Consider the following 26,204-nt stretch of genomic DNA (forward strand, 5'->3'; position numbering starts at 1 on the left):
AGGCTTCCAACATGCAGAAAAAACTGAAGTTGTCCTTTATCATGGAGCAGTAATGTCTGAAAGCGGTGAGTTTAGTTCAACAGTTTTTATTTAACTTACACGACTGTTACTTTCTCGGCCGGGCAGTAGACGTTGATTTATATTTATGTATGGAGGATTTCGACGGGGGGAGACAGCTAATGGTAACTTTTGGTCTGTCGCCGCCATTACACCACCGAAGAAGCGTAACCCGCCCTCCTTCTCGGGGCATTTCTTCTTCTTCTTCTCCTCGGTTTCTTGGCGTATTCGGCGCAGGTCTAGGAGCTGAAGCAGGGGCTCGGTGACAAGCTAACGTGGCTCCGGCAACAGCTCCTCGGCAGTGTGACGGGTGCAGCTCTGTTAGCTTTCGAGCTAGCGTGCGGCTGGCTAAAGCACTCCCCGGACACGTTAGCCATGTTAGAAAGATGGCCATCGGTGCATGTTAGCGAGAGATCGGGGAGGGGGGAATCGGAGGCTAGCTGTTAGCATCGACCTGCTAACCGTGCAGCTATCAGCCTGCTAACTTGGCGTCACACTCCTTGAAAAAGGACAGAAGCTAATGTGGGTTTTACATCTAGTATTAGTTGCTCTTGCTTTGTAGCTATGTATGTGTCGTTGTGACTCAGCGGCTGTGAACAGCTGTCAGTATTACACAGCTGATCGAGTAGATTCACTCCTGTCATGTGGTGTGTGTGGTGTCCACCAGTTTGACATTGTGAGAAGAAATCATCATTTGAAAAAGGTGGAGGTCACATGAAAATTCACCTTTTGTCGCCACCATTTCTTTGCATGAGCAACAATCGTTTTCTGTACACATAAGGGGGTCACAAACCGTTGCAAGCCCGAATGACTGTCGTTGATAATCAACCATCTCATGAAAACCCTCAATGAGAAATAAAGATATTTGCACCCACACCACAGACCCCCTGTTTCCTCCCAAAGCCCTTAAAGCCTGATTATTTGTGAAGCCCTCCTCTTTCAGCTACAGGCTGTTCATTGTCAGTACTGTTAATCTTTAGCAAGAAACACCTGGGAATTTCTGTGTAATGTCCATGTTTTCCTCCATTCAAAATCCAACGATGATAAATGAATGCAGGAGTGAGAGAGAGAGTGTGTGTGTGTTGGCCTTGTGCTGATCTGGCACCAGCCTTTTGCTTTATGCTAGCTGGGATTGGCTCTCAGCCATCCTAATTAACTTGCACATTGCAGGTAAATAACATGGATGATCGACCAATGGCCTTCATGGTAGCAGGTCTTGTGAACATGTACATCGTCCAGCTCTGTGGAGGAAAAGAAATGCATACATGTAGCTTCAGGTTACAGTGGGTTAAAAACCATGCACAGTCCAGTGAAAGTGTTGTCTTTGGCTGTGAAACCTCATATCGTGCTCGACTGGTAGTTTTTGTGCCTCCAGCTTAAGTGTTTAAGAAATTTTCTCCTGTGGCAAGGTGCCTTTAAAGAATAAAATGATATATTCTTGACCCACTTTTAAAGATTTACATTCTCAGCAGGAACACATTCTGGGCCAGGCTTATACTTGGTTGGGGAAGTTGGAAAGTAATGAGAAATTGACAGACTTTGTAGCATCGTTGTTTCCTGTTTGGGGATTTCTCAACAAAACCCAAAAGTATCGAACCTTATCCTGTTATAAACCTTATCCTTGAAGTTATAGACTACTTTACCAATTAAAATAGTAAAGCCTAAGGTGTGTGAGATTCATGGCTTGGACTGAGACTGTTGTATTTATAGGATTCTTTATTTATAAAGATGAGCTTTGCCCATGCAATTTCATATATTTGGTATCCACTCAGTGTGAAGTATTGGAGCGAGGACATTTTGATCCTAGTTACATTGCAATGGCATGAGCTAGGCTCCTCCAGTGGGTCCAATTACGCCACGTATCTAATTGATGTCGTCGCTCAACATCAGCTCAATCCGTGAAATAGCACAAAGAGAGAAATACTTGGCAGGGGCTGCACCTGAGCAGCAACCTGCATGGTCAAAATAACAATTAGCTCAGGCTCAGCACATGGTGAGTCATCTTGGCAACCTCAGAGTGAACGTCCTGGCACTTCTGTCCAAGCTGCTGTCGAGATAATATATGCAGGCGCTTCTTTTCATCAGGAGAGGGCAATGTTCACAACCTAACTTCAAATGTAGCCCACTGGCGGATAGGCATCTGCACAAGGCTCACGTAGTGATTTTGCTTACATATTCACAGCATGCGTGTGTTTTGTGAACTGTTGCTCCTTTTATCTGAATCAGTTTTGCATTGGTGCCTTTCCTCATGAAATGTTTTGTGATTTTAATCCCCCAGAAGCGATGGAGAGTTCGTCGGTGTACATGTGCTTCCCCTGCTACCAGGAGTTTAACACTCTGGAAGAGGTCCTGAAGCACCAGCTGACATGCTCCGCCGAGGATGAACGGACAGAAGCATCTGGAAGCGCTCCTGCCTCTGCCCCAGCGCCGCAGACACGGGTAAGCTCTGGCACAGTCAACACTCTCCCCGTTTTATCACCTGACTGTCTATTTGGATTTTAACTGTGGAACAGGAAAAAAAAAAAAAAACAGCCTCAACAAAACACCAGATTGTGATGCTGTGACCTCAAATAACCCCCTGCATAATAAAACCACGGATCATATCTGGACGATGACATTGAGGCATAACTTTGGCCATAAATCCACAATGCTCCGCTGCTCACCATAGTAATAGTGACCTTGGTCAGAACACTTAACATTGAGGTGTTTGTAATTATTTACTGACTCATTTAAAGATGTGTGATAATTTGTGTTTCATCCTGACATCATACCAGCTCCAACTTTTTAGGTGAGATTGTTATTGTTGTGGAAAGAATATAAACTGTAATTCATGTCATCATTTTTGTCAAGTAGTTATTACTTGACATGGCATTTTTATTTTCTCTATATTTAACAAGGTAAAAGCCTTGCGGATGTAATTTTTTTTGTAAGACAAACCTGGCTGAGAGGGTTGAATTAAATCATTTTTACAGCAGTGATGCTGTGACAAAACAGCTCAAGAAACAGCAGAAATTGTCCTCTGCATGACACGACAGAATGACAGTGCAAAGTGTCAAAATGTCGGAGAAGAAAGACATTGACTCAAATATATCAATGAAGTAACTGTTATGACCATTTCATCTAATGTTTGATGCCTTTTTCACGTGAGTTATCAAGTGAAAATGACTCAGATTGACAATACTCTGCGTGTGTATGGTTTTCAAAACATACCCTCCGAAACGTCTGTTTCTTTTCTTTTTTCTTCTCTTATCAACATGGGATTTTCCTTCTTCTGTGCAACAGTTGCAGAAGCAAACCTCCGTGAAAGCAAAATCATGTCAGCCTCCAGCCAGTGAGCGAGAGCTCCTCAGTCTTGATACAGTTATTATTAAAATGTGGATTTCAAATTCCTTTTATCTTTTTTTTTTTTTACATTTTCAGGTTGTCCATAATGTGTTTCATAAAATTACACTTTCAGGTTGTACATTAATTTCTTTGCACCACAACAAAGAGAAAAATGAAGCACAGTAGTTTCATATTGTTTATTTCATCACTTCGATCCGTCTCAGATCAAAGACAGAGAGCTGCATGTGGCCACTGAGCTAAAATCAGTTGGATACCCTTGGTCTAGTAAAAAAACTACATGTCCGTAAACAAATGATGAGTTAGAGGAACTTTCCAGAATCCTCATATTCACGTGTTTCCATGAGAACAGACCATCATGAAATTTTCATGGAGGATTTTTGTTTGGAGGAAGGTTTTCCTTCAGTCATCTGCTCAATGTTCCCTCTTTGGCAGCGGGCCCTGCCCATGCACATACAACAATATTAAAAGCAGACTGTTTTTTTTTTTTTTTTTTTTTTTAATGCTGCATCATTTAGACTTCCTGCTTTTACCCTGATAGATTCACAGTCGTGCGCATTAAGGCCAGCAGCCTATTTAACGGTTTCTTTTAAATATTAAGTACTACCTGGAACCGCTTCTTCCCGCGCAGCGTAACGTCGGAGTAACACATTAGCACGCTGTATATCAGAGTAATGAGTCACTAGTGAGGCAATCGGGTGAAATGTGTGGCAGTGCTAAAAAGTGTGGTGATTGTAAATTAGGCTGTACGTTTAAGAAGCTGCCGGAGAAACGCAACGCCGCGTTTGATTATCGCGGCGGCGTATCTACAGGTCAGGCTGGTCCGACGTGTTCTGTTCTTCCAGATTTAGAAGTGTTTACAGATAAGGATCCGTCCGCTCATCCCCTGCACCGCCACCTGTGTCGTCTTCAATGTCACGGGGTGCTGGAGCTGCTCCCTGCTGAGTCCGTCCTGAGCAGGTTACCGGTCCATCACAGCCGACACACACTCACACACACTCGCACACTCACACTCACAAAGAAGCTGAAGCTGTTGTGAGGGCCATAAAAACCTAATCCTCACTACCTGAAAGCCAAATTGTCATAGAGCACTTCTATCCGAGGTAAAGATAGGAACTTACAAGAAATTATTGGTATTGATTTCATTATTGACTCTGCTTATCAATCTGACACGTCATTGATTCCCACATCGATTCCCGATCAAAGTGTAACCTTCCTGTTTTGCAGGATAGTGAGCAAGACATGTTGTGTTCCGATCAATACGCCCAGCCAATTCCTTACTCATTTAAGGCTTTAAATGTTGATTTATTTCTGATTGTTGTTATTTTGTGGCCCGATCCTGAGCCCTGTACCACGAAGTGAGATAAACACGCTGGAGATATCGCTCCATTCTCTCGACTGACAAACCCAGACGTGTTTAGTCCTGATAAGTGGTACTGCGAAGCCGCTTATCAATTCAGTAATTCAACCCAAGGACTTCCAGTCTTGATCACGTAAAAGGGGCGGAGTTTGTTGCGTCTGACCAGTCGTACACTCTGCAGAGCAGCTTCCATAGAAGAGGAGAAATTATCCCCCCCCCCCCCCCCCCAAAAAAAAAAAAAAAAAAAAGATAAAGATGAATTCCAAAACATCACCCAGGCTGCAATATTAATTTACCGGATAGTATAAATGATCAGATCACTCAATCAGCAGATGTGCCTTCCAGAAAGTCATGTTTCTGCAGTTATGTGGCCATTGTTGATAACCTCGTTATTTCATGTGCAACCCTGCTGGAGCTGAATGGACTCAGAAACAAGTGAAGAGCAAGTGGGAAAAAAAAAACCCAACAGCACGTACTTCAAAGCGCTCAGTGACAAGAATTCATCTTATTGCATCTCTCCTCTGGAGCAGGTTAGCCGCTCAGCGTTCGTTACCGTGGTGATTTACCCCGCTAAGAAGCAAACCTGCGCCGCAGTACGGAAGACCCGGGGTTAACCCCGAAGTGACTGTGATGAGAGAAAATCCAGCTTCGTAGTACAGGCCCGCGGTCAGGGACGACATTATGAGAGAAGAGTTGGTTTGCTGCATTTCAGCACCAGAAGCAGCTGTTTTATGAGCCATCAAGAGCACACCACTGACATAAGATTTAAACTGCCGTGACCCGAAACCGTCCTGCTCTGCTGTGACCGGAGGACGTAAACCTTTCACCACAAACAGCCCCGCGGCTCGTTGGCTTCTCCTCGGTAAACTGTCTGGGCAGTAAGAACGCCGCTTAGCGCTCCTCCTGAGAGAACACAGACCTGATTTCCTCAGAGGGATTGTCACTTTGAAGCGATCGTCATCTGAAATGAATCAGTGGAACTGATCAACTTTAGAGACATATCGATCACAACTATGAGAACCCACCTATAATCAGAGAATTTTTAAAATTTCGCTCCTAATTTGTTGATATAAAATTAACAGTTAGATAGGTTAATAAATCAACATGCAGGACGTTTTTCCTTGAATTACTTTTAATGCAGCAATTACAGAGTAATTACGATGGATTCACTACATGGTGGAAATGACCTACTTTTCATCTTAATTGGAAATCAGCTGGAGCTTCATCAGCCATCACTACGTGTTGTAAAGCTTTTTTTTTTAAGAAAGAGAAAAGTCGCCTCAAAGCGCCTTTGATCAGGATTTATCTACATTTTCGTTTTATTTAAGTCCCGTTTGAACTGTTTAGGTTTGTTGTGTTTTTGTACGTTGTGCTTAGTACAAAATGAAAGGAAGGCTGTTTTCCCGGTTCTCATGTTCTGTTTTCGCATCCTTTTGACATAGTGTTGTCCTTCAGCCGACCGTGGAACTGTACAACCGTCCTCTACATCACTTCACCAGCTGACTTTGGGTGAAGGATCCGCCCCGGAGAGGTTGAAGCTCATTGCAGGACAAACACTGAGGGAAAGACACACACATTTTCACTTGTGATCAGTTTTAGAGTCCGCTTTCCTCAAATGTGTGTTTAGAATGTGGGACGGAACCAGTATGCAAAGAGACGCCATGGAGAACTTACAAACTGGGTCTATTCACTGAGCTATAGATGAACCCAAGACCACCAGGTCTTATGTTTTATTTTAAACTCTGAAGTCAGGGCGAATGCATCTGCTTATTGTAAACTTTGCATAGCCCACAGTAGTACCATGAAGCAGTAAGCAATACTTCTTTGTGCATTAAATGAATAAATCACAGTGCAGCAGTGGAAAGATAGCGAGCGGAGCAGAGGGACGTGTGATTAAAGGTCGCAGGCCAGATTGAAGTCCAGGATGCCACATTTACATGTTGTCCGCCGAGGCCAGCTGAATCACCGCGATGTTTCACGTGCTTCACTCGTAATAAACTGTCGTGATTTCTTTGTTGTATTGTGGCCGTCCCCGACTCTTGCTTGTATGGGTGAGCAGCGCGGTGTCATTTTTTTTTTGAGCGTTCTTTATTGGTTTGTTTTTCTCTTAGTATGTAAATACCGTCGTGCTTTCATTGTTTGGCCTCTAGTGCGTCAGAGAGGCCAGCAGGATTTTACATAATGCATGGGATTCAGTCTTTTTTTACATTATGTGTCCTGTTTGGAGAAACTCCATTGGAATGCATTAGCTCCTTGAGGATGCCATCTGAATTGCAGAATCACAATGTTGCATAATGAGATGAGTTACTCCGTTTCACGCTGACATATTGAGCTGACTCCGTTGGCGTAGCTGGCACTTTTTGCTTTTTGCCTCTCCCGCGACAGCCTCAGAAAACCCTTCGGGGTTAAACGCAGTCATTGACTCCCCGCTTAGCGGTAAGGCATGGCCGTGTGGGCTCGCGCTCACACTTCCTCTTTACAGTCTTCAGCGCACGTCCATAAAGCACGGCGATGCTCAAGACGGACAGATTGCGTCCCAAGTTGCCAGCGGGTAGAGGAGCATGAGGCGTTAGTCAGTGCCACCCGTTCTCCTGATGGATCGCTCATTGGCCTCCTCGTGGATGAATCAGCTGGAGAAACACTATAAACCTGTGGACCTTATGGCCCTTGTTGCCCTAAAGGCTCCTTAAAACTGCAATATTAGCAGGCCTACAAGTGTATTAGCTGCTACACCGTGTGACGTGGCAGTCGTAAAGTTTGAATCTGTGCAAATCATCTGTTTACACCTCTATTGCCTTTGTTCTAAATAAATGCAGCTGTTGTTCTCGGAGTGTGTATGTTCAGGGGAAAAGGACTGTTTCTGTGCAGCGCTGCTGTTTCTTTGATCATCACATCATTTGCTGCTACATTCCCGTTGTTTCTAGTCGCTGTACCTCATGGCAGCCCCTGTGCAGTGCAGTGAGACAGCAGTCGTGTCACAGATTTCCTCAGGCTGAAAGAGGTGTTGGTGGTGCAACCAAAGAGTTTTAAACCACAATTTGAAACATTGCAAAGACTGCCCTTCTTTTGTCTGATACAGCCAGAGTGGAACAGTGGATGGCCGTCATCAGCACCTTTACTGCAGATACCTTCACATTACCTGGGTGATGATTTCCATAGATGTGACAACGCCTCAGTAATACCCGTGGCTCCTCAGACGAGAGAAACTTCCCAGGGAAAATAATTTGCACACATTGTGCCAAAAAAAGTTGATGACAAAGTCAGAATGAATCTCCTGCTGATTTTGTTTTTTCACTCTTGTCGCTTTCTTTTTTTCCTTAGTTTTAAATGGTGTTTATGGTTTGCATGGTCAGATGTTGTTAGACAATAAAAACCACACAATATGAAGTTAACGTCAATATTTTTCTCTCTCCAGTCTCTCTGTTCGACTTGCGGCTTGCCCGTGTCACTTGATTGTGATGAACACGTCTATTCTAAATGTCACAGCTTAGTAAGTGATGCTGTCGGCCATTTTTCAGTTTTTTATTTGGTGGTTGCGGCAGAGGAAAACATTCACAACCCGTTGCAACAGATATTTGAAATAAACACAGAACTTTGACATCGGCCTTCACGCTGGTAGAAGAAAAAAAATCATTGCATGTTCATTTTACTTCAAACTAGATGTCAGTGAGGTTATTTGCTAAATAGACAGAGCAAAGCAAGATGCTGTTTGGCAGAGTTGGAGACATTTTATCTTCACTCACATACACAATCCACCTCACATGAATTTGTTTAGTCCGATGAAAATATAGCTTTGTTTTAGTCTGACTGAAGCTGTTGCGTTCATTACCTGCAGTGTGAAACTGAAAGATTGCAGCCTTTTGCACCCAATGCATTGGTTAGGAAATGTTTCTACCTTGTGCCAATGAAGCACTCTTTGGGCGTTTTCCCAATTTATTGCTCGTATTACTGCAATCATTGTAAATGTAATTTGGCTTTTTGTCAAAAGTGTAATTGAACGCAGCCAATTCATTCCATTTTTCTCTTGTCTTTAACACTTTATGCAGCATTTCTGAGATATCAAACCCCAGGTTGTTACCCATTCAGGTTTTAGTTCAGTGTAAATCACCCTCATGTACCATTTACATTTATGATCCTTCCAAACTGAGATTAATCTTGAACAGTATCCCTCACCCCCTCCATGGTGTCCTGGTTGGTGTTTTATTCTATTCTGTTCTGTTATAATCTATTCTATTCCTATTTCCACAAATAAGTGACTACATGCCATATGAGTAAGAGCTCCTCAAAGTGTTTGGCACATGTTTGAAAGCCTGTACTCGTGTTCTGTGCTCAGTCATGGTTATTCATGGTTGACTCATCATATTTTCATGGGAAACGTATCGATCGGATGAACTGGCTGGAAGGAAAAAGATGCTTCAACCAAGCAAAGAGGTCAAAAACTCACCACCACCAGTATGTTTATGTATTATGATCGTCATTGAATTGAAACAGGAGGAAATGCAGAATTCGTCTAAATGATAAACTTTTCTATTTGTTTTTTTCTATTGTTCCCCAAGAGGGGAGGGAACCTTTTTAGAATCATCATATGTGCTGTTTAGCAGTAAAAAAAAAAACCCCCGCTTATTATTAATAAAGATGCGGGACCAGATGAAAAATAAAGACATTGACCTGTGAAATCCCGAGAACGAAGGTACTCCATCAGGTCACCTGTTTTAAATATCTGAACAAGTCCAAATTAAAAATCTTTAATCTTGTCTCACTGCTGCGTCACATGGACGCGAGAAACCTTTCAACTGAGAGCTTTTCCATGAAAGTTTTACAAGTTACAATCCCTGCTTTGAAGCGTGTCCAAGGTTTTTTTTTGCGCAGTGTGAAAAGCCTCTTTCATTGGAAAAATGACCCATTCAAGTGTTTTGATTTGAAGAGGTTTGACTTTATAACGGTTCCTCTATTTGGTATTGATACTCAACACTCGACAATGCTCTGATATAAGTTCGCCTTCTTTTCAAACCCCGTCACCTTTCATCGGCATCCATGGAGTTTTTCTTGGGGTTTTTTTGAAGCATAATCATCGACAGCAGCCTTTTCAGCATTTCCCTGGCTTGTACACTCAAATGTTCACGTCTGTGAAAAGAATGTCTGATGCCATCATTTGAGGGGAAATTGCACATGAAGATGCATCTGAATAATACAATGGAAAACATGCTTTTTCGAGTCAAGCCGAGCCGAGCAGGTGCTCGAGGAAAAGCCCCATTAGTGCTGTACAATGATGAACCAATTCCAGTTAATCTAAAATACATGTACTTGGAGTTTGCGGGGAAACTGGAGTAAAATATACACACATACACACTCACACTCCCCCCCTCCCGTAACACTTCTGTGCAGCCCTCGTTGGTTCCCCAACCCTTCTGTGTTTATCATTTGTTTTTGCATATCCAACCTCCGGCGAGACTGAGTCGAAAAGTTTATCTAAAGAAAATTTTGGTGATCCGTGGATCTTTTAATTCATCATTAATCTAATGATTTTTTTTCTTCATGTATTTGGTCTTTTGATGAAAATTAAGTTATTCACCAATCCCACACAAATCCCCAGACGCTGTTAAAATTGTCTTTCAGCCCCAGAAAAACCCACAGACCACAACCACAAACCTCATGCTTTTAACATAAAGGATGACCAAATGAGGAAGATTTGTCGTTTCGACAGTTGAATGAAAATATTAACAACCTTCCCAGTAAAACATTCCTGTGATTTTTTTTCCCTCTGATTAATTTACTAATTGATGCAGTTTCATTAAGCCACGCTGTCTTAGGCTGTTAGAAGAAAGTATGCAAGTGCTTTTTTTCCCTTCCCCTCTGCTAATGCTTCCTACTGATACTATTTTCTCCACGAGGCACAAACCTGCGTACGGTTTAATCTCAGAGATGGGGTAATTTAACAGTTTTTGTTTGTATTTTTATGCGCTGTATCTGGGGAGGTTGCCAGTTTGCATGCTGGAGCCAAGAAGGAAGATTTACAGGAAGATTATTAGGTCTTTGGAGTAAATTTGATGCTTAAAATTATCCTAGCTTTTGTGGATTAGAGTGCATATGGAATCTGGATTCCTCCAGTTCGTGTTTTTAACCAGAAACGTTGGACAGAAAGCTAATTTAGTTTATTTAAAATGACTGTGGTACTGAGAATGAAGTCATTCAAAATGTGGTAAATCACCGTCCTGTTTTGAGACGAAGATTCGAAGAGTGAAATTATTTTTAGATAACCCAAACAGTCCAGAAAATGAATCTAGTTTTCTAATTCACATCTGAGCAAAACTGTTAACACCAGAGAGTGTGAGGGTGACATTAAAATATCTTTTTTTTGCGGCGCAGCGGCGCTTGTTGAAGCATTTATTCACGTTACTCCACAATCAGTGTTTGTCTGAGAATTACATAAATGTTAATGTAGGCCGCGAGTGCAATCAGAATGCTGCAGCGTCACCCAGGCGGTGGGTAAAGGTGGTCCTCAGTCCTCGCACATGAAAAATTCACAAAGAAAATAAACCTCACAAATCAGTGCAGCAGGTGACTCATGTTGAACTGCTGTGATTGAGGCAGTTCCAGGCGCCTTTAACCTCAACCTTGATGTTCCATTTTTATCATCCAAATGGATGGTGGGAGCAAATGTAAAACCCCGCGGAGTGACCCATTCAACCCTGATGAGCCTTGTGATAGTTATCGGCTGGGCTAAGGCCTTATCTTGGCTGTCTGGAGCTCTCAGAGGAACCTTGGCTCTAAACACATGCTGCTCTAATTGACCCCAGAACTCCACCGCTGAATTCTCATCCTTCAACTGCCAGAAAGAATAACAATAAAGGATAATTCTGCAGGTTTGAAATGACTTCAAACTGCTGCTAGATTCTTATTCAAAGGATCTCCTTTCTTTGCAAGTAGCAACACAAAATAAGACAAAAGCAGCCTTTTGTAATGTTTGGGTTTTGCTATTTTTTGTGTCTTTTCAGTCTTTGGAGCAACAGGTGATAAATATAACGAGGACAGCGGAAGTGCAGCAGAATGAAGTCCAAGGAAATAATCCTGCCGAGACTGCACTGAAACAGACTGAGCTTTCTGAAAAGCTGCGGTCAGACCAGCCCAGGATCCTCTACCAGTGTGGCGATTGTGATGAACTTTTCAGGAGCCTTGACCTTTGGCAGCACCACCGAAAAGAGGGGACGTGTGTACACAACGCGATTCCTGATTCACAACCTGAGCCAGAGACGACCTCCGCTCAGGGCCAGAGTTCGCCGGTGAATCCAGACGATTCTTCTGTGTCAAACAACGAAACGAGCATAGTTGTTAGTTTAGGGTCTGAGGAAGAGGGAGAGACGCATCAGGCTGCTGAAGCCACTTCTTCTAAGAACACTGAAGCTGTTGCTGCTGCTGCTGCTGCTGCTGCTGCTGCTGCTGCTGCTGCTGCTGCTCCTGAAGCGGCTCCTTCAACACCGAACCCAGATCCAGAACCGGATTCTTCCTATAGGAAGAGAGGCGCAAACAAGAAGCCCAAACCCGAGCCAGTGCTCTTGTGCGTGGACTGCGGCTCCTGCTTCGGCCTGGTTTCTGAACTCGTCGCTCACCGCAAGACCCAACACGGCTTCGAGGAGGCGCTGCACCGCTGCTCCGTGTGCGGGGAAAGCTTTCTGAACACTACGCTCTTCCTCTACCACCGCAAGCAGCACCGGCAGCAGGAAGACTCGGATTCCACCGAGGCGACCGCAGCGGCGGCGGCGGCAGCTTCCGAAGCGGCACCGCAGGAGGCTTCTGCTGCGAGCAATGGGACTGACGGGCAGGAGACGGAGGAAACCGCCCCCGATGCCGGCGCCACCAGCACCTTCACGCAGCCGGAGCAGTTCATGTGCACGCAGTGCGGGCAGAGCTTCGGCGACGAGGCCGGGCTGGCCACGCACCGGAAGAAGCAGCACGACCTGACGGAGCCCCTGCACGTCTGCAGTCAGTGCGGCGACACCTTCATGAACACCACCCAGTACTTGTACCACTGGAGGAAGCACCGCCTCGCGGCGGGGACGGAGGGCGCCAAAGAAACTGAAACCGGTGCAGAAGCGGACGCCGATAAGCCCGAAGATGGTGCCCAGAGTGCAAAGCGAGCCGCCTCTTCTGGGGAGTCTGGCTCCCCACCTGTGAAGAAGAGCAGGCCTTCTTTCAGGGCCATTAGCGGAAATGCACTCAAAGGTAAGCGGGATTTATTATTTTCAAATTCATTTATTATTTCCTATCTGGGGACAAACAAGCCCCGAGTTGCAGGACTGCTTGGCCCTAACAAACTGCTTTTCTATATGGCCAGGAAACAAGGGCTCAGGCACTAAAGATGAATTAGAGGGCAGCACTGCAGCAGACTCAGACAACACCAATCACCCTCCACCTGCCAAGCTGCTCCAGGACTGGTCCCGCACGCCGCTGCCCCACGTTTGCCCCTACTGCGGCAAAACGTTCACCCGGCGCGTCTTCCTGCGCACACACGTCTACAGCCACACCGGCGAAAAGCTCTTCACGTGCAAGGTGCCCCATTAACACTCCAATCAGACTGTCTCTGAGTCACAGAGGTGATTTACTTTGATGTAAAAGAGCATTTATGTTGTGCAGCTCCCTTTTGACGAGATAATGTAAAGGTTCAGAATGGAAGCCGACAGTTTGAACCTCTTTTGTTTGAATCTTATTATGTTTGACAGATCTCTCGCTGTCTTCATACAATGGAAATTGTCCTAATGATGGGAAGTCAAACAAGTGTAGCCATGCGGTCTCCTGGCCCCGTTAACAATGAAGTAGAAGGGTGACAAAGCAGTCGGTACATGCCGCAATTACTACAATTACTGATTTTCAAGAATTATTTGATGAAGTGGAAAAATAACAGAGCCCTCATTGTTGAGTAAATGCTAATTGTATGTTTTTGCTGAGGGGTTTACTTGAGGTGACTCACCGTTTTTTGTTTTCTTCTCTCGAATCAATTCGTACCTGCGCACAGCTCTGCATAGCTTTATTTGTTCCCTCTTCAAAAAGAGCTGATGTAAATACAACCGCGGCTCTAACCCTGATTATTGTTGTTCCCAAGGTATGCTCAAAGTCCTTCACCAACTCCCAGAGCCTGCTGCGCCACAGCATGAGCCACACAGGCAACAAGCCCTTCAGCTGTGATGTTTGTGGCAAGAACTTCTCGCAGGCAGCCACCCTGAAGAGACACCAGCGCATTCACACATCAGCAAATCCCCGGCGCAGGCGTGGACGCAAACCGGTACAGCCTCTCCCACTCAACAAAAATAGCCTTAAAATATCATGTTTCAGTACCCAAATGTATTGGGGAAAAAAAAAACCCCACATGTTCACCTGTCTGTGAAAACAGTTATATTGTAGAAACCTCAATTTCACCTGCTCTCTTAATAACCTTGGAAGTTATCTCATTGCAGGTGTCTACTCTGTACAATGACGAAGCGGCTCATCTCTTCCCATGTCCCAACTGTCCTTCACGCTTCAACACTGAGGATCAGCTCAACCATCACAAGTAATAACACTTTGTTAATGTCAGTTTTTAGGCCTTGGTTGTTTTTTTTCCCCCACATTTATAGGCGGAAAATATGTCAGGCATTTGTCAATATTCAGGCTGGTTTTTTTTATTTTTTTCTCAACTCTTGTTTACATAAATACATCAGAATTACAGTCCCAAACAGAGCCCAGGACAGGATTTAGATAAACCTCCCTCCCTCTCGCCAGGAGCTGTAGTAGCTGAGCCGTGTCCGACTACTGAGCAAGACCTTTAAGCTGTGAAGCCAACACGCTGAGATGTCTGCGTGCCCTTGAGCCTCAGCCACATATGATTGACAGACAGAGGCCTGGTAAATTAAGATGATAATGATAAGGAGCCGGGAATGTGGGAAGAGCCCGGCCCTGCCCTACCTGGCAGAATCTGAGGCGGAGGATATATGCTGCAGTGGATGTGCAATGAAACAGCATTAAATTGCTGACGGCACACTGCACGGAGCAGAAAGTGCACACCATTTTGTACCGGCAGGACAATGCTCCCGTGGACATGAATAGTGTAAAAGTAAATGTGAAAGATTAATGTTCCATCTTAAATTCATTGTACTGCAGAGGTAAAAAAAAATCAGTAAATCGAACCAAAGTGCTCTAAAAAGTTCAAACTGTTTCATTGAAAACCGATTTTATTCAAGTTAAAGCACTGATTGGTCTAAAAAAAAAAAGAAGAAGAAATGTTGGGAATAGCGATGAAAGTTATGTCGTCAAGTTGATTGTTGCTTTAAAAAAAAAAAAACGATGTTCGTTTTGTCTTCACAAAACATCAGCGGCGTCCTTGACTTTTTTCCGAGCTTTCAACGACACACACACACACACACACACTCTCTCATTGAGCAGATGGAGTCCGCTCATACATCATTCACTAAAGAAGACCTTCAGATATGATTGTTGTCTTTTTTTTTTTTTTTCTTACTCTCAGCATCGCAAATAACCTTCTCAGTGAACAAAGATCTCCAGCTTTCTTCCAGAGGATGAAATAAGGCTGCAGGACACAATAGTTTTTAATTTGCATGGAAAATGACTCGTGCGAATAATTAATTATCCAAATTGTGCCCTTATTCTCTTGATAAACAAATCAATTAATCACCTTGTTGTTGTAGCCCCTGTTAGTTCAGCACAGCTTTTTTTTTTAATACTAATACTATATGTGCAACATCAGTTGTGCTCATCAAAGAACATCTGGCTTGGAGGAGCAGTGGTCCTGACTGAAATTTTAATCCTCGGAGCTGCCTCAGGGTCAGATGCCCCTGAAATATTGATTTCTGTTGTCTATTTAACAGTGAACAGAATCAGTCTGGTCTTTCACACAGGCCTTGAAGGGTCCTTGTGCATCACCTTCTGAAACCCTACTTTATTTTAAGTGGCTTTTTGGCTAAGTGCGTTTGCAGACGCTTTAACCCGTAAAGCTTTGTAATGTAATGGCTTCGCCCCTATATATGCAACATTTGGTGGAGGGTGATGTCTTTTACCTTAAGCAGCATCTATGTTTGTTATGACTGTGGGAAGCATTCGGTTTTTTTTTTTTCCCCCCCCCTTCCTTCTCCCGGCTGTAAAAGCCCGCCTGATGCGGCATTAGGTGAATGCATCCTAACACTTCTCTCCTCCCCTAAGGCTATACTCAGAGTAACATAATGCAATGGATAAATATAGCCTTTCATGTCCTAACTCTTGACTCCTCCCAGTTTACAGCTGCTCTTTTTATCTGCAGCCGTTATGCTCTCTGCTAATACCCCTTATTTGACCTGAAGTACAGCTAAGCACATACTTGCTGGTAATCCTCCTACGAGTCACATATAGGGTGGCAGCTTAAAACCAAAACATAACTTTTATTACAGAGTTTCATGGGCCTCTGAATTAAGACTTTTTAAGCCTCCATATTGGGAGCAGTAATTTTTTAATTTGCTTGTATGAATATATCTTCAGTCTGCGAGAAACACTTCACGCCTTTTGTTTGTCCGCGCTTGCCAATTGTGTTTGTGTGTGAACAGATTGCTGCACACCAGCCACCCGTTCCCCTGCGCCGAGTGCGGAGAGGCCTTCAAACGCAGAAAAGACCTCGACCTGCACTCCCTCATTCATCAAGGTGAGGGTTCATTCCTCTTTTCCTTTCAGTAGTAGCATGTATAATGCAAAAATAGATGTCATTTTACGTCTGAGAAAATGTACTGGTTATGTGTTGTTGACAGGGATTTTCCTCCTCTGTATTCTTTAGTCGGGCAGTTTCTGTCTCATAAGAATAAAAAATACGATTTCATGTTTTCCCACTCGTCTCACAGCCATGTTGCAAACTGTGCCTGCACACCTGTTCAGGGACACGTTATTTAACAAGGTGTATTTAATGCAGATTAATATAAATTGATATTATAAGCTTAAATTTCAAATTTATTAAGGCTGGGCAACAGTGATGGATGGGTGTATGGAGCTGTGCAGTGGCCACAGCATGGCTATACGATGCTCGCATGGACTTCAAATGTCACAATATGTGGTGCAGTTTATTGTGATCCTATAAACAAGCCAATAACTGCTAATGAAAAAGGTGCAGGTTCAACCCAGACGTCCTTCCTGATCCAACCTTGAGTGGTTTAGAGCTCGGGGCTTTGCTGGATGACTCACGATGGTGACACGTAATGCCGTGGGAGTCAAACCAGCAAAGTTCAGGCTACAAGTGTTCCGTCTGAGAAAGGTACCTCCACTCAGACCAACCTGAACGTACAGAGACAGCAGCTCACCTGGCCAAATGCGACTTACGACGGAGACACCTTGACTCCGAAGATGAGGATTTGTTTTCCTTTTTTTTCTAATTATCCAGACACAGCCGCACTGTACGCAGCAACAGCTTTACAACAGACACTTAAACTGCTCCTAACAAGGTGCAGCACCTCTTTATCTCTCATAAAAACAGCAAGCACAACAACATAAAGAATAACAGCTGTTTCATTAAATGAAGAAAGGTAATACTTTGTGCGAGTGTGTTTATGTACAAAACTATATCTTTTTTTTTTTTTCATCTTTCATCTTCCGGAGTCGTGGTACATCCTGCTGTCGGAACATTATATTTCAGACACCATCTTACTGGAACTGTTGAACAAAGTACGTGATGATAAGGAAGGTCATTTAATACAAGAAGTGACCATTATTAGTTTTACTGCAGACCTCCAGAGCCCAGATTTTTTGCCTCACGTCATTGCTGAACCTCTCTGAGTGCTGGATTTCATTAAAAAAATGATGTTCATGTGGGGAATAATCAAGTTTGTGTCATTCTACATATAAGACAACCAGTTTTGTTTTTTAGTAAAAATACAAACGTAATACAACTATCGGCCTAATTGGAAATTATTCTTGGCAGTTTCTTCCAGAGAAGGAGTTTGCCAGACAGGAAGTAGCCTCTCAGTCCCATTATGCTCAGTAATTAAGCCACCAATAGATGAAATGGAACCCATTTAACTATGGATGTCATGTTGCAATGTTTTTCCTTCCATTGCCTGTACCGACTGCCAGAAATATCCCGTGATTTACTACCAAACTAATAACTTCCTGGTCCCAGATATACATCTCATAGCCTTTTTGTGTGGCCATGTTATTGTGCTTTTCCATGCCTTTGTTGGGGGGAAGAAAAAAAAAAAGGCCCCACGAAGGATGACGATACCGAGATACCAGATGTAAGCCCATATGTCTGCTCTGTAACGGAAGCCAATTAGAGATGATGCTCCTATCAGCACAGCATGCAGTGCATTACCATTGATGAAAGCTAAGTCAGCGGCAAATGACCTCATCAGGCCGCCCGGGTGGGCCGCGCTGTTTATTTAGAAACTTGCATCTGTGGCGTACAGTGCGTCCGCTGCCCTCCGCCGCATTAAGCCGGCGACTTTCCATTGATTTGTTTGCCGTGTGGAATGGAGCAAGAAGGTGGAGGTAAATGAATTGGGTCAACATGTTGACACTTCATCTTAATCAGGCGGGCGTTGGCACGGCAACCTCATTAGCTAAGCTCGAGGAGTCGGCGTGCGGCAGGGGTCATATGTATGTCTCTCCTCCGAGAAAGATGATTGGAGAGATTGATCTATTGATCAATTCAAGGCCAAAGGCAAATATTGCCCTTATAAAAGGTTTAATTAGAGGATCTCAGTAGGTAGCTGATGGGATTGCCCCTACTGGGACAGACAGTACGGATGATTAGCAGGCTGCAGGATATTGGCACGATGGCCTATGGACATGCTGATGAACCATCAATGTCAGCAGTTTCCCAGCTGGGTTTTTGAGCGCAACTCAGCGAGAGCTTGGTTAAATATAACAGCCAACTGAACCAGCTGATTAGAGACGAATTAATTTACTAAGTACTTATCTGACTGACAGATAATGAATATGCAAAATGCTGCCAGTTAATTACACTAGAAAGTTGTTTTGCTATTATGTTAAAACAAATTACTTGTTAATTGAGAAGGAATAGCAGATTAATTACGAACCGTCATATTTGCATTTAGTGTCATGACATTTGTTTCCATTGTGTTCAAAGTCAAATGAAGTTAGTTCCCAGGTATCTCAGATAGAGTAGAAACCGGAGAAAGTATGGATGTGTCAGTATTTCCTTTTATAAATTAGAAACCTATATTTAACTTACACATGCATTGTAAAACTGAAGAGAACAACTGTAAATGCTTTTTATTATGAAAACAACAGCTCTGTAGAAACTAGTAAAACAGGAGAGATAAAATATAAAATAAAAAAAATTCACTACAGAAATAAAGGTTAATAGCTTTCTCACTTAATCCATTACAAAGCCAATAAAAAAGGAGGTCTTTTGCTGCAAGGTTGTGTAACTTGTAGAACCAAGTCAACATCTCCTGTGGATTCAGTCGACTCCATGATGTTGAAGACAGATTCTTTGGGTCAAAAGCCGTACATCTGAGACTCCTAATTTATTTTCTACTAAATATGTTTGGTGTAATTTGTCATATCAAAGTTTTTTGTTTCCACGACTGTGACGCCGGCCGTCCACCAGCCCCTCCCGCTGCACGACCCAAAAACACAATTCAAACCCCAATCACTTCTCTTTCTTTGGAAAAGACCAAACTGTCACCGTCTGTAGCCACCTGAAGATATTCTTAATAGGGCTGCACGGTATATTGCACATCCATCATCACGGCAATGGAGCCCTGCAGCAAGGGAAGCCCACCCATTAAATACATAATGCCCATGTTTCCATCTGGGGCAGCGGAGCAATTTGCTCCACAAGCGGTGTCTGTTATTCATGGGGGCTATGTCAAAGAGCAGAGAGACGATTCAGCCAGACAGGATGATGTAAGCGCCGCGTAACAGGTCATTTCCAAAGCAACACATCTTCAGAACATCCCGGTGATTACAGAAGCTCAAAAAAAAAAAAAAAAAAAGCAAACAAGTCATGGAAAAATGACCAAATGCAACAAAGTCAACAAGCTGCTTGACTGCAGGTGTAACTTGGGTTCCAGAGAAAGAACACTGTTGTTCAGAAAAAGGAAGCTGAAAGCAAACCCACATTACTCAAGTATTTATATTCATTAAAAAAAAAAATCATATCAGTAGAGCAATACTCAACATCATTGTTCAGCTAATAACCTGGCGTTTTACTGACATTGACTATGTGATTGAATTTATTACAATCTGCTTGAATCAGTCTGATGTTCTGCATCGTTCAGAAATGCCTGACAGTTTACCACAGTTCAGCCTAATCGGAACATCAAAGCGTTTAGAATCATCTTTGTCAAATTTCAACAAAACACTTAAACGGGGGTAATTAAATCATAAAATTACTGACGGTAAAACCGCTGATAATTTTCTGCACCGACTGCCTCTCGTTAAGTCATTTTAATACGGATTGATCACTCCTGCTGAATCCATGTTGCACTAAATGAGGTTTGATAACTATCTGCTAACAGCACATCCCCAGACAAAGGGAAAAAATGCATCACAGGTGGTGTCAACAACTGTTGGCCAGTTTTGTTGTCATTATGAATTCATTACAAAATGTTAGTCAAATTCAAAAGGAATAATTCAATCGTGTCCCTGTTGTTTTAGTTTGTTTTACATCTTGTTGCGCACACTTGTGGGGTTGGACTCTCCCCGTGCGTTCACATAATGAATAATCATTAAGCCCAGGCACATTCTTTGTTGACAGAGAGAAAACTGGCTGCTGCTGAATGTTATGGCGCCGTTGCCCACCACCAGCCATTTCTGTATGTGCCACCTGTCACCGCATGATAGTTGGCACAACATCTAGCAGTCTAGCGCGCTCAAATCAGCCTTCAGATATTCACATGGCGCCGGAGCTTGTAGCACGAGGAGAGAGTACGGCCACCTGTCTGAAACGCCGCACGCTTTCATTGCAGACAAGCAGCCGGTTACGTGTCCGCACTGCTCGGCCCAGTTCATCAACCAGTCGGTGCTGGACATCCACCTGCAGCGGTGCCCGACATCAGAGGAGGACCGGAATACTGGCCGCGGACGAGGCCAAGGCCGAGGGCGCAGCACCGGGCAGGTTGGCAAACACAGCAATTCATTAACCTTTATATCCTGATCCTGATGAGAGGGTTTGTTATGTGTACGTCCAAAACAAAAGAATGCCAGAAAGCAATGAAATAGATCATTTGCAGGAGTCCCACAGTAAAAGCATTGTGTCACTGGCGGAAGCTGCGCAGTGAAAGAACTGCAGGATGTGAAACGTTGCAGTCGTCTTGTTAAAAAGGGAAAAACACTCATCCGCTGTCCACCCGTGAAGTCTGAATAAATCCAGTGTCACGGTCAAAGAAGGGTTAATGGGCGCTTTTCTTCAGCACGTTTCGCCTCTCCATCTCACAGATTTTCAGTTTGATTTCTTTCTGTCTGACTGGATCCTGTCAGTGCAGACAGAAAGGAGCTGCAGACTTAGTGAGAGGGCGGCGACATCTAACAAAGGTTAAAATCGAAGTGTGACATAGTGATTGCTTCACAATTAGACCATGAAGACATTCTCCATTCATCGCCTCTCTGGACTGCCTCCTCCTACTTCTTTTTTTTTTTTTTTTTTCCCTCCCTCAGGTTGAATGTGACCTTTGTGGCCACCGCTGCATGACCCAGGAGGGCCTCGACCTCCACCGCCTATCCCACACGGGCCAGACGCCTCTCAAATGCCCGGTGACGCCCTGCCGCCGCAGATTCACCAGCAACAGCGCCCTGGAGGAGCACGTGCTCGCACATTTCCAGGGAACGCTCAGCAAGACCAAAGGCAGACCCCGCTTCCGCTGTCAGATTTGCCACAAGCACTTTGCCTACAATTCCACCTTCAACGTTCACATGAGGACACACACCGACGAGCGGCCCTTTGAGGTAAGAAAGATGATTATACACGCCGGTGTGTGTTTGCATAGAAAGGGGACTTTTCTCAAAGCCTTCGGAGTTGCATTTCGTCCTCTCCGTAAAACACGCTCAAATCACTCAATGCCCGCAGTTCAATTTGAAAACCCAGGGCTGCTCCATCCCCTCATGGTCACACCTGTTCGGAGACGTGGCCATCTCTCCGGTTCCGGACCATGGCCATTTGTGCAGCGTGTCCTGCGGGTGTTTCCTCCCTCCCTGTGTACCTGTGATTAATGGCAGGGCTGAGTTAGGACCTGTCAGCTCCCCTCTGTGCCTGTTACTATTCTGGGATTCTCTCCCTCTCGCTGCTACTCTGGTGATGAGGCAGGACATCAACTACAGACCCACCCAAGCCCATCTCAGCATGCCGCGCTGCAGAAATTGATTTAATGTTGTGGCTTTGCTTTGAGCCATATCTATCAGCCACGGTAAGGACTGAGGTCCTAGGGCGCCGGTTTCAAACAGAGAGCTAGTTATAGGGATGAATTTTAATTTATATCAAATACACTGTGTGTTCTTGCGGGGACGCTCATGTTTGCTCTGGGTATAAAGAGCAAACTCCACAGTAAAAGTGATTCTTGGTGAGTATTTTTCATGGGGTTACTCAGAAGCCACATCTGTCAACAGGGATTAGGGATTCAATTGGAGTGTCCCCGCTGGGAATCAAAGTAAAGCTCAATAATGTCATTCCTCAGTAGTGCTTCGGGTCTAATCAGCTACGGAGTTGTAGTTCATTGTCTGCACTCAGGTGGGATCAAGCAGGGACTGAATGTTACTGTGGCAGGAACTGTTGATTACTGATGTGATTGCTTTATTTAGTGGTAAACGCTTGCCATTTCATAACTGATCACACTCTGCGTGGCTGATTATCCTCTTCCTCGCAGAGCAACAACATTCAGACGACGAGTCGATTATTTAAACGCAGAATTACACGGCAGACAGTGACAAACATTTGAAGGCTTTCACTTTGTGGATATTGATGTTTGCGAATTGAATGTGCTGGTACACTGAGTTTGTTTGAGTTTCGGTTAGGATGAAGGATACATTGACTGTAAATGACGGTACCACACTCTGTCAGACGGCTGTAAATCATGTAGAATCTGCAAAACAGATGAAACCTTAAACATGAAGAGAACACAACTCCAGTCAATATGTAGGCGATATGAACATGAAGGTCACGATGCTTAATGTAAATCTTTTCCTAAATTAAATGTATTTTAAGGTTGGGGATATTCAGATTTATTAAGAATCTTACATCTAATCAATTAGCTCCTTATGCTCTTTAATAGTTTCATTGGTTAAAATTGCCTCTCTGGTTGAGAAGATGAAACTTTAATGACCCTCGCTGTCATTAAAGTTGTCCATACCTGATATATAGTTAAACTTAATGTAGCATTCATGAAAAGAAGGTCCAGTTAAGTACCTTTTATTCATCCTTCTAGCTGTTTAGCTCTTGAGAATATTTAGTGATAGTTTCAATTTATAAGGAGGCGACACAATTGTGAGTAATGAGCTCCTTTCAGCTGTACAATAAAAACAAAAAACAAACCAAAGAACTGCATGAGGATTGTTTACAAGTAATATTTTGAAAGCAACATGGCACCACAACAAAGAGTCTAAAGAGGGTTGTCGACCCCCCCCCCCCCATACGAAGGATGGATGAAGCAGTCATTTCTAATGTGGCATTGACCAAATAGTTGATGGATTGTTTTGTGGGGAAAAAAAAATAATAATGGGATTTCCTAAACCTGCATTCATTCATCTTCTCTACCACATTATCCAATTCAAGATCAGTGAGTGCTGCTGGAGCAGATTGCTCCTGATACCGGGTGAGAATCAGGATACACGCCGGACAGGTTGCCAGTGTATCGCGTGGCAAACCAAAGGATTCAATTACGCGCAGTCATTCAGACCTGCAGTCGTCTCGGAGTCACCGTCTCACCTCGCGCACACGTCTCTGTGCCGTGGGAGGAAACCGGAGTCCGTGGAGAAATCCCACGCTCGCACGGGGAATAAAACGGAATCGATCCTATTCTTTTGCATCTGTCTTCCTCCTCCTGCACTATTTTCTTTCTGCTCTTTCTGTGTCTCAGCCACAAGTGCTGCCTCTGCAGAAAACAGGGAGAGGTCTCAGGAAATATTAATTGCAGTGGAGTTTGTGCACTGGCACTATTGTGAGCGTTAACTTTCCTGGCACCCTCTCATGCTTTTATATTTTGAACCTTCTCCCCTTTCCCCACTTCCCCTCATCCCGCCCCCCACCCCCTCCTTACTCATCTCACAGTGCGCCACATGTGGGAAGCGTTTCCGCCAGCTGCCCCACCTGCAGGACCACGAGCGCATCCACAGCGGCCTGCGGCCTTTCTGCTGCTGGATCTGCGGGCGGAGCTTCAGCGTGGCGGCCCGTCTCACCGAGCACGCCCGCACGCACAGCGGCGAGAAGCCCTACCCCTGCCCTCACTGCCACGCCGCCTTCCGCTCGCGCTCCAACCTGGACAAGCACGTCCGGCTGCACACGGAGGTGCCTCAGGAGTCCGACGAGCAGCAGCAGGTGGTGCACGTGACCGAGGACGCCGAGGTCCAGAAGATGCTGAAGGGCGCCAAGGTGCTGTCCTCTCTGGCTGCCTCGGCGGAGGTGGAGTCGGGCGCCGTGCAGACCATTTACGTGCTGCAGGGGGCCGAGGGAGCCACCGAGACGGTCATGATCCCGACCGATCAGCTCAGCGGGATCGAGGGCGCCTCGCAGGTCGTCATCCTGCCCTCCTCCGTGCTGGGAAGTCAGGGCATCCCCACCATCACCATGGGAGGAAATGAAATCACCATGGTGGAGACCAGCCAGTCGCCCCAGCACGCCATCGAGTTCATTGTGGAGGAGACGGTATGAAAACAGTAGAACAGTAGAGCAACACTGACGCAGTAGGAGATAGACCGGTGAGCGATGGACAGTGGGAGTGATTTCCTTTTCTGTATATAGAGTGTTCGGTTTCAGAGCCATCTGGGAAACTAAAGCCCAAATTGTGGGCAAATCTTGCTACTTTCCTTAATCACCCACAACTCGTATTAACATTGTTCCAGCAGCGGTAACACAACCGGTTAATGAGGCTCCGAGTTTAAAAGCAGGCTGTGAGATCGGCTGTCGATCGTATACATGATTTTATTCACAGCCTCTATTTCTTTGTCGATCACATGACCGCCTATGAAATGTCTTCTGCTTTCTTTGTAATAAAACGTTTCAGCTTTCACACTGGTGGGTGTCCATCATTTTATTAGGCGGCTGACATGAGGCCATCGCCCCCGTCCCTTCAGATTGGATAGACTTTATAGGTCCTGCTGTAAATTGCTACCTCTGCCGCTTGACAAACTGTATGAAGTCTTCTGCAGAGAATTATGAAACCCCCCCCCCCCCCCCCCCCAGCAGCCAGTCGATGCTCGGCTCCTCTCACTGCCGTTCCTGTCACTCACACACACATACACACACACACGCACTAATGTTAGTGGAAGGCAACAAGAAGTAAGAGTTGTGTATAGATCAACGCTAATGTTCCAATAATTTCAAGGACATTATGTTATCGATTGGCTTTGTGGCGTAATTAAATACAATAATAACAGGGAAACGTTGAGATTTATGATGATTTAACTGAAGTACAGCATTATGCAGTGGCAAGTGGTGTAATGAAATTATCCCGCACTTGCTGTATAGTTATCAAAAATAATGATCCTATTTGTGTGTGAATGGGAAGAGGCATAATGCGATATAAGTTTTGCCAGCGCTGCAGCAGCCCATTACAGGCTTCTAAAGCGCAGTTTATGGCTGTCTCCCTCCCGGTGATTGCTGACAGGGGGGGTTTGAAACCACACGCACACGCCGAGGCACTCAGTCTTAGTTTGTTTTCATGTCATGGAAACAGAAATGCTGATGATTGTGCGGGTAACTGAAACGGGGGGGAAAATGGCAACATTTCTGCCGAGTGCGACGCTGAGGAGGGGAATGGAGGGCTCCCGAGGAGCAGAGAGACGCCGGAGCCCAGGGTTTAGCCGGATTTTAATTGCTTTTCTGTGTGAGTCAACAAGGAAGCTCGTCGATAAATACATGCTGATTTTCCTTCCTGGGAAATCTGGAGAGCTGATATTCAGGTGGAGTGTCATTTATCCTACCTGCTGCCTAACATCGAAGCAGAAACACACAAACACACATGAGATTGTTGATGCTTCTGGTGAAAGCGTCGAACCGGTGGGCAGTAAAAATGTCTCTTTGATGTAAAGAGAACTGTGCGGCGCGCCTTTATCCAGTCAGTCTCTGCCGGTTTTGGCGGCCTGACGTCCCCGGCGGCACGGAGAGGTTGAGTTAGAGCGTTAGCCGGTTTTGTGTCTTTTGTTTGTTGCGATCGCAGATGAACAGAAAGACATAAAAAACTGATTAGTCTGTCCGTCTTCTCCACCGCTTATTCAATCTCGGGTCAACCGTTTTTCCATTTTAACTTTGAGAGGAAATCATTAAAAG

General features: G+C 44.5%; 1 protein-coding gene across 1 annotated transcript; it reads left to right on the forward strand.

Annotated features, from left to right (window-relative positions):
• Positions 1-24,945, forward strand: znf574 (zinc finger protein 574). Its single transcript, XM_030103076.1, has 10 exons — positions 1-65; positions 2,336-2,496; positions 11,755-12,979; positions 13,092-13,306; positions 13,857-14,036; positions 14,209-14,303; positions 16,324-16,418; positions 20,698-20,846; positions 21,386-21,673; positions 23,988-24,945. The coding sequence occupies exons 1-10, from the start codon at positions 53-55 to the stop codon at positions 24,585-24,587; spliced, it is 3,021 nt and encodes a 1,006-aa protein (XP_029958936.1). The 5' UTR covers positions 1-52; the 3' UTR covers positions 24,588-24,945.
• The last annotated feature ends 1,259 nt before the right edge of the window (positions 24,946-26,204 follow it).

Source organism: Salarias fasciatus, chromosome 11, assembly GCF_902148845.1.
Source record: "Salarias fasciatus chromosome 11, fSalaFa1.1, whole genome shotgun sequence".
Taxonomy (NCBI): domain Eukaryota; kingdom Metazoa; phylum Chordata; class Actinopteri; order Blenniiformes; family Blenniidae; genus Salarias; species Salarias fasciatus.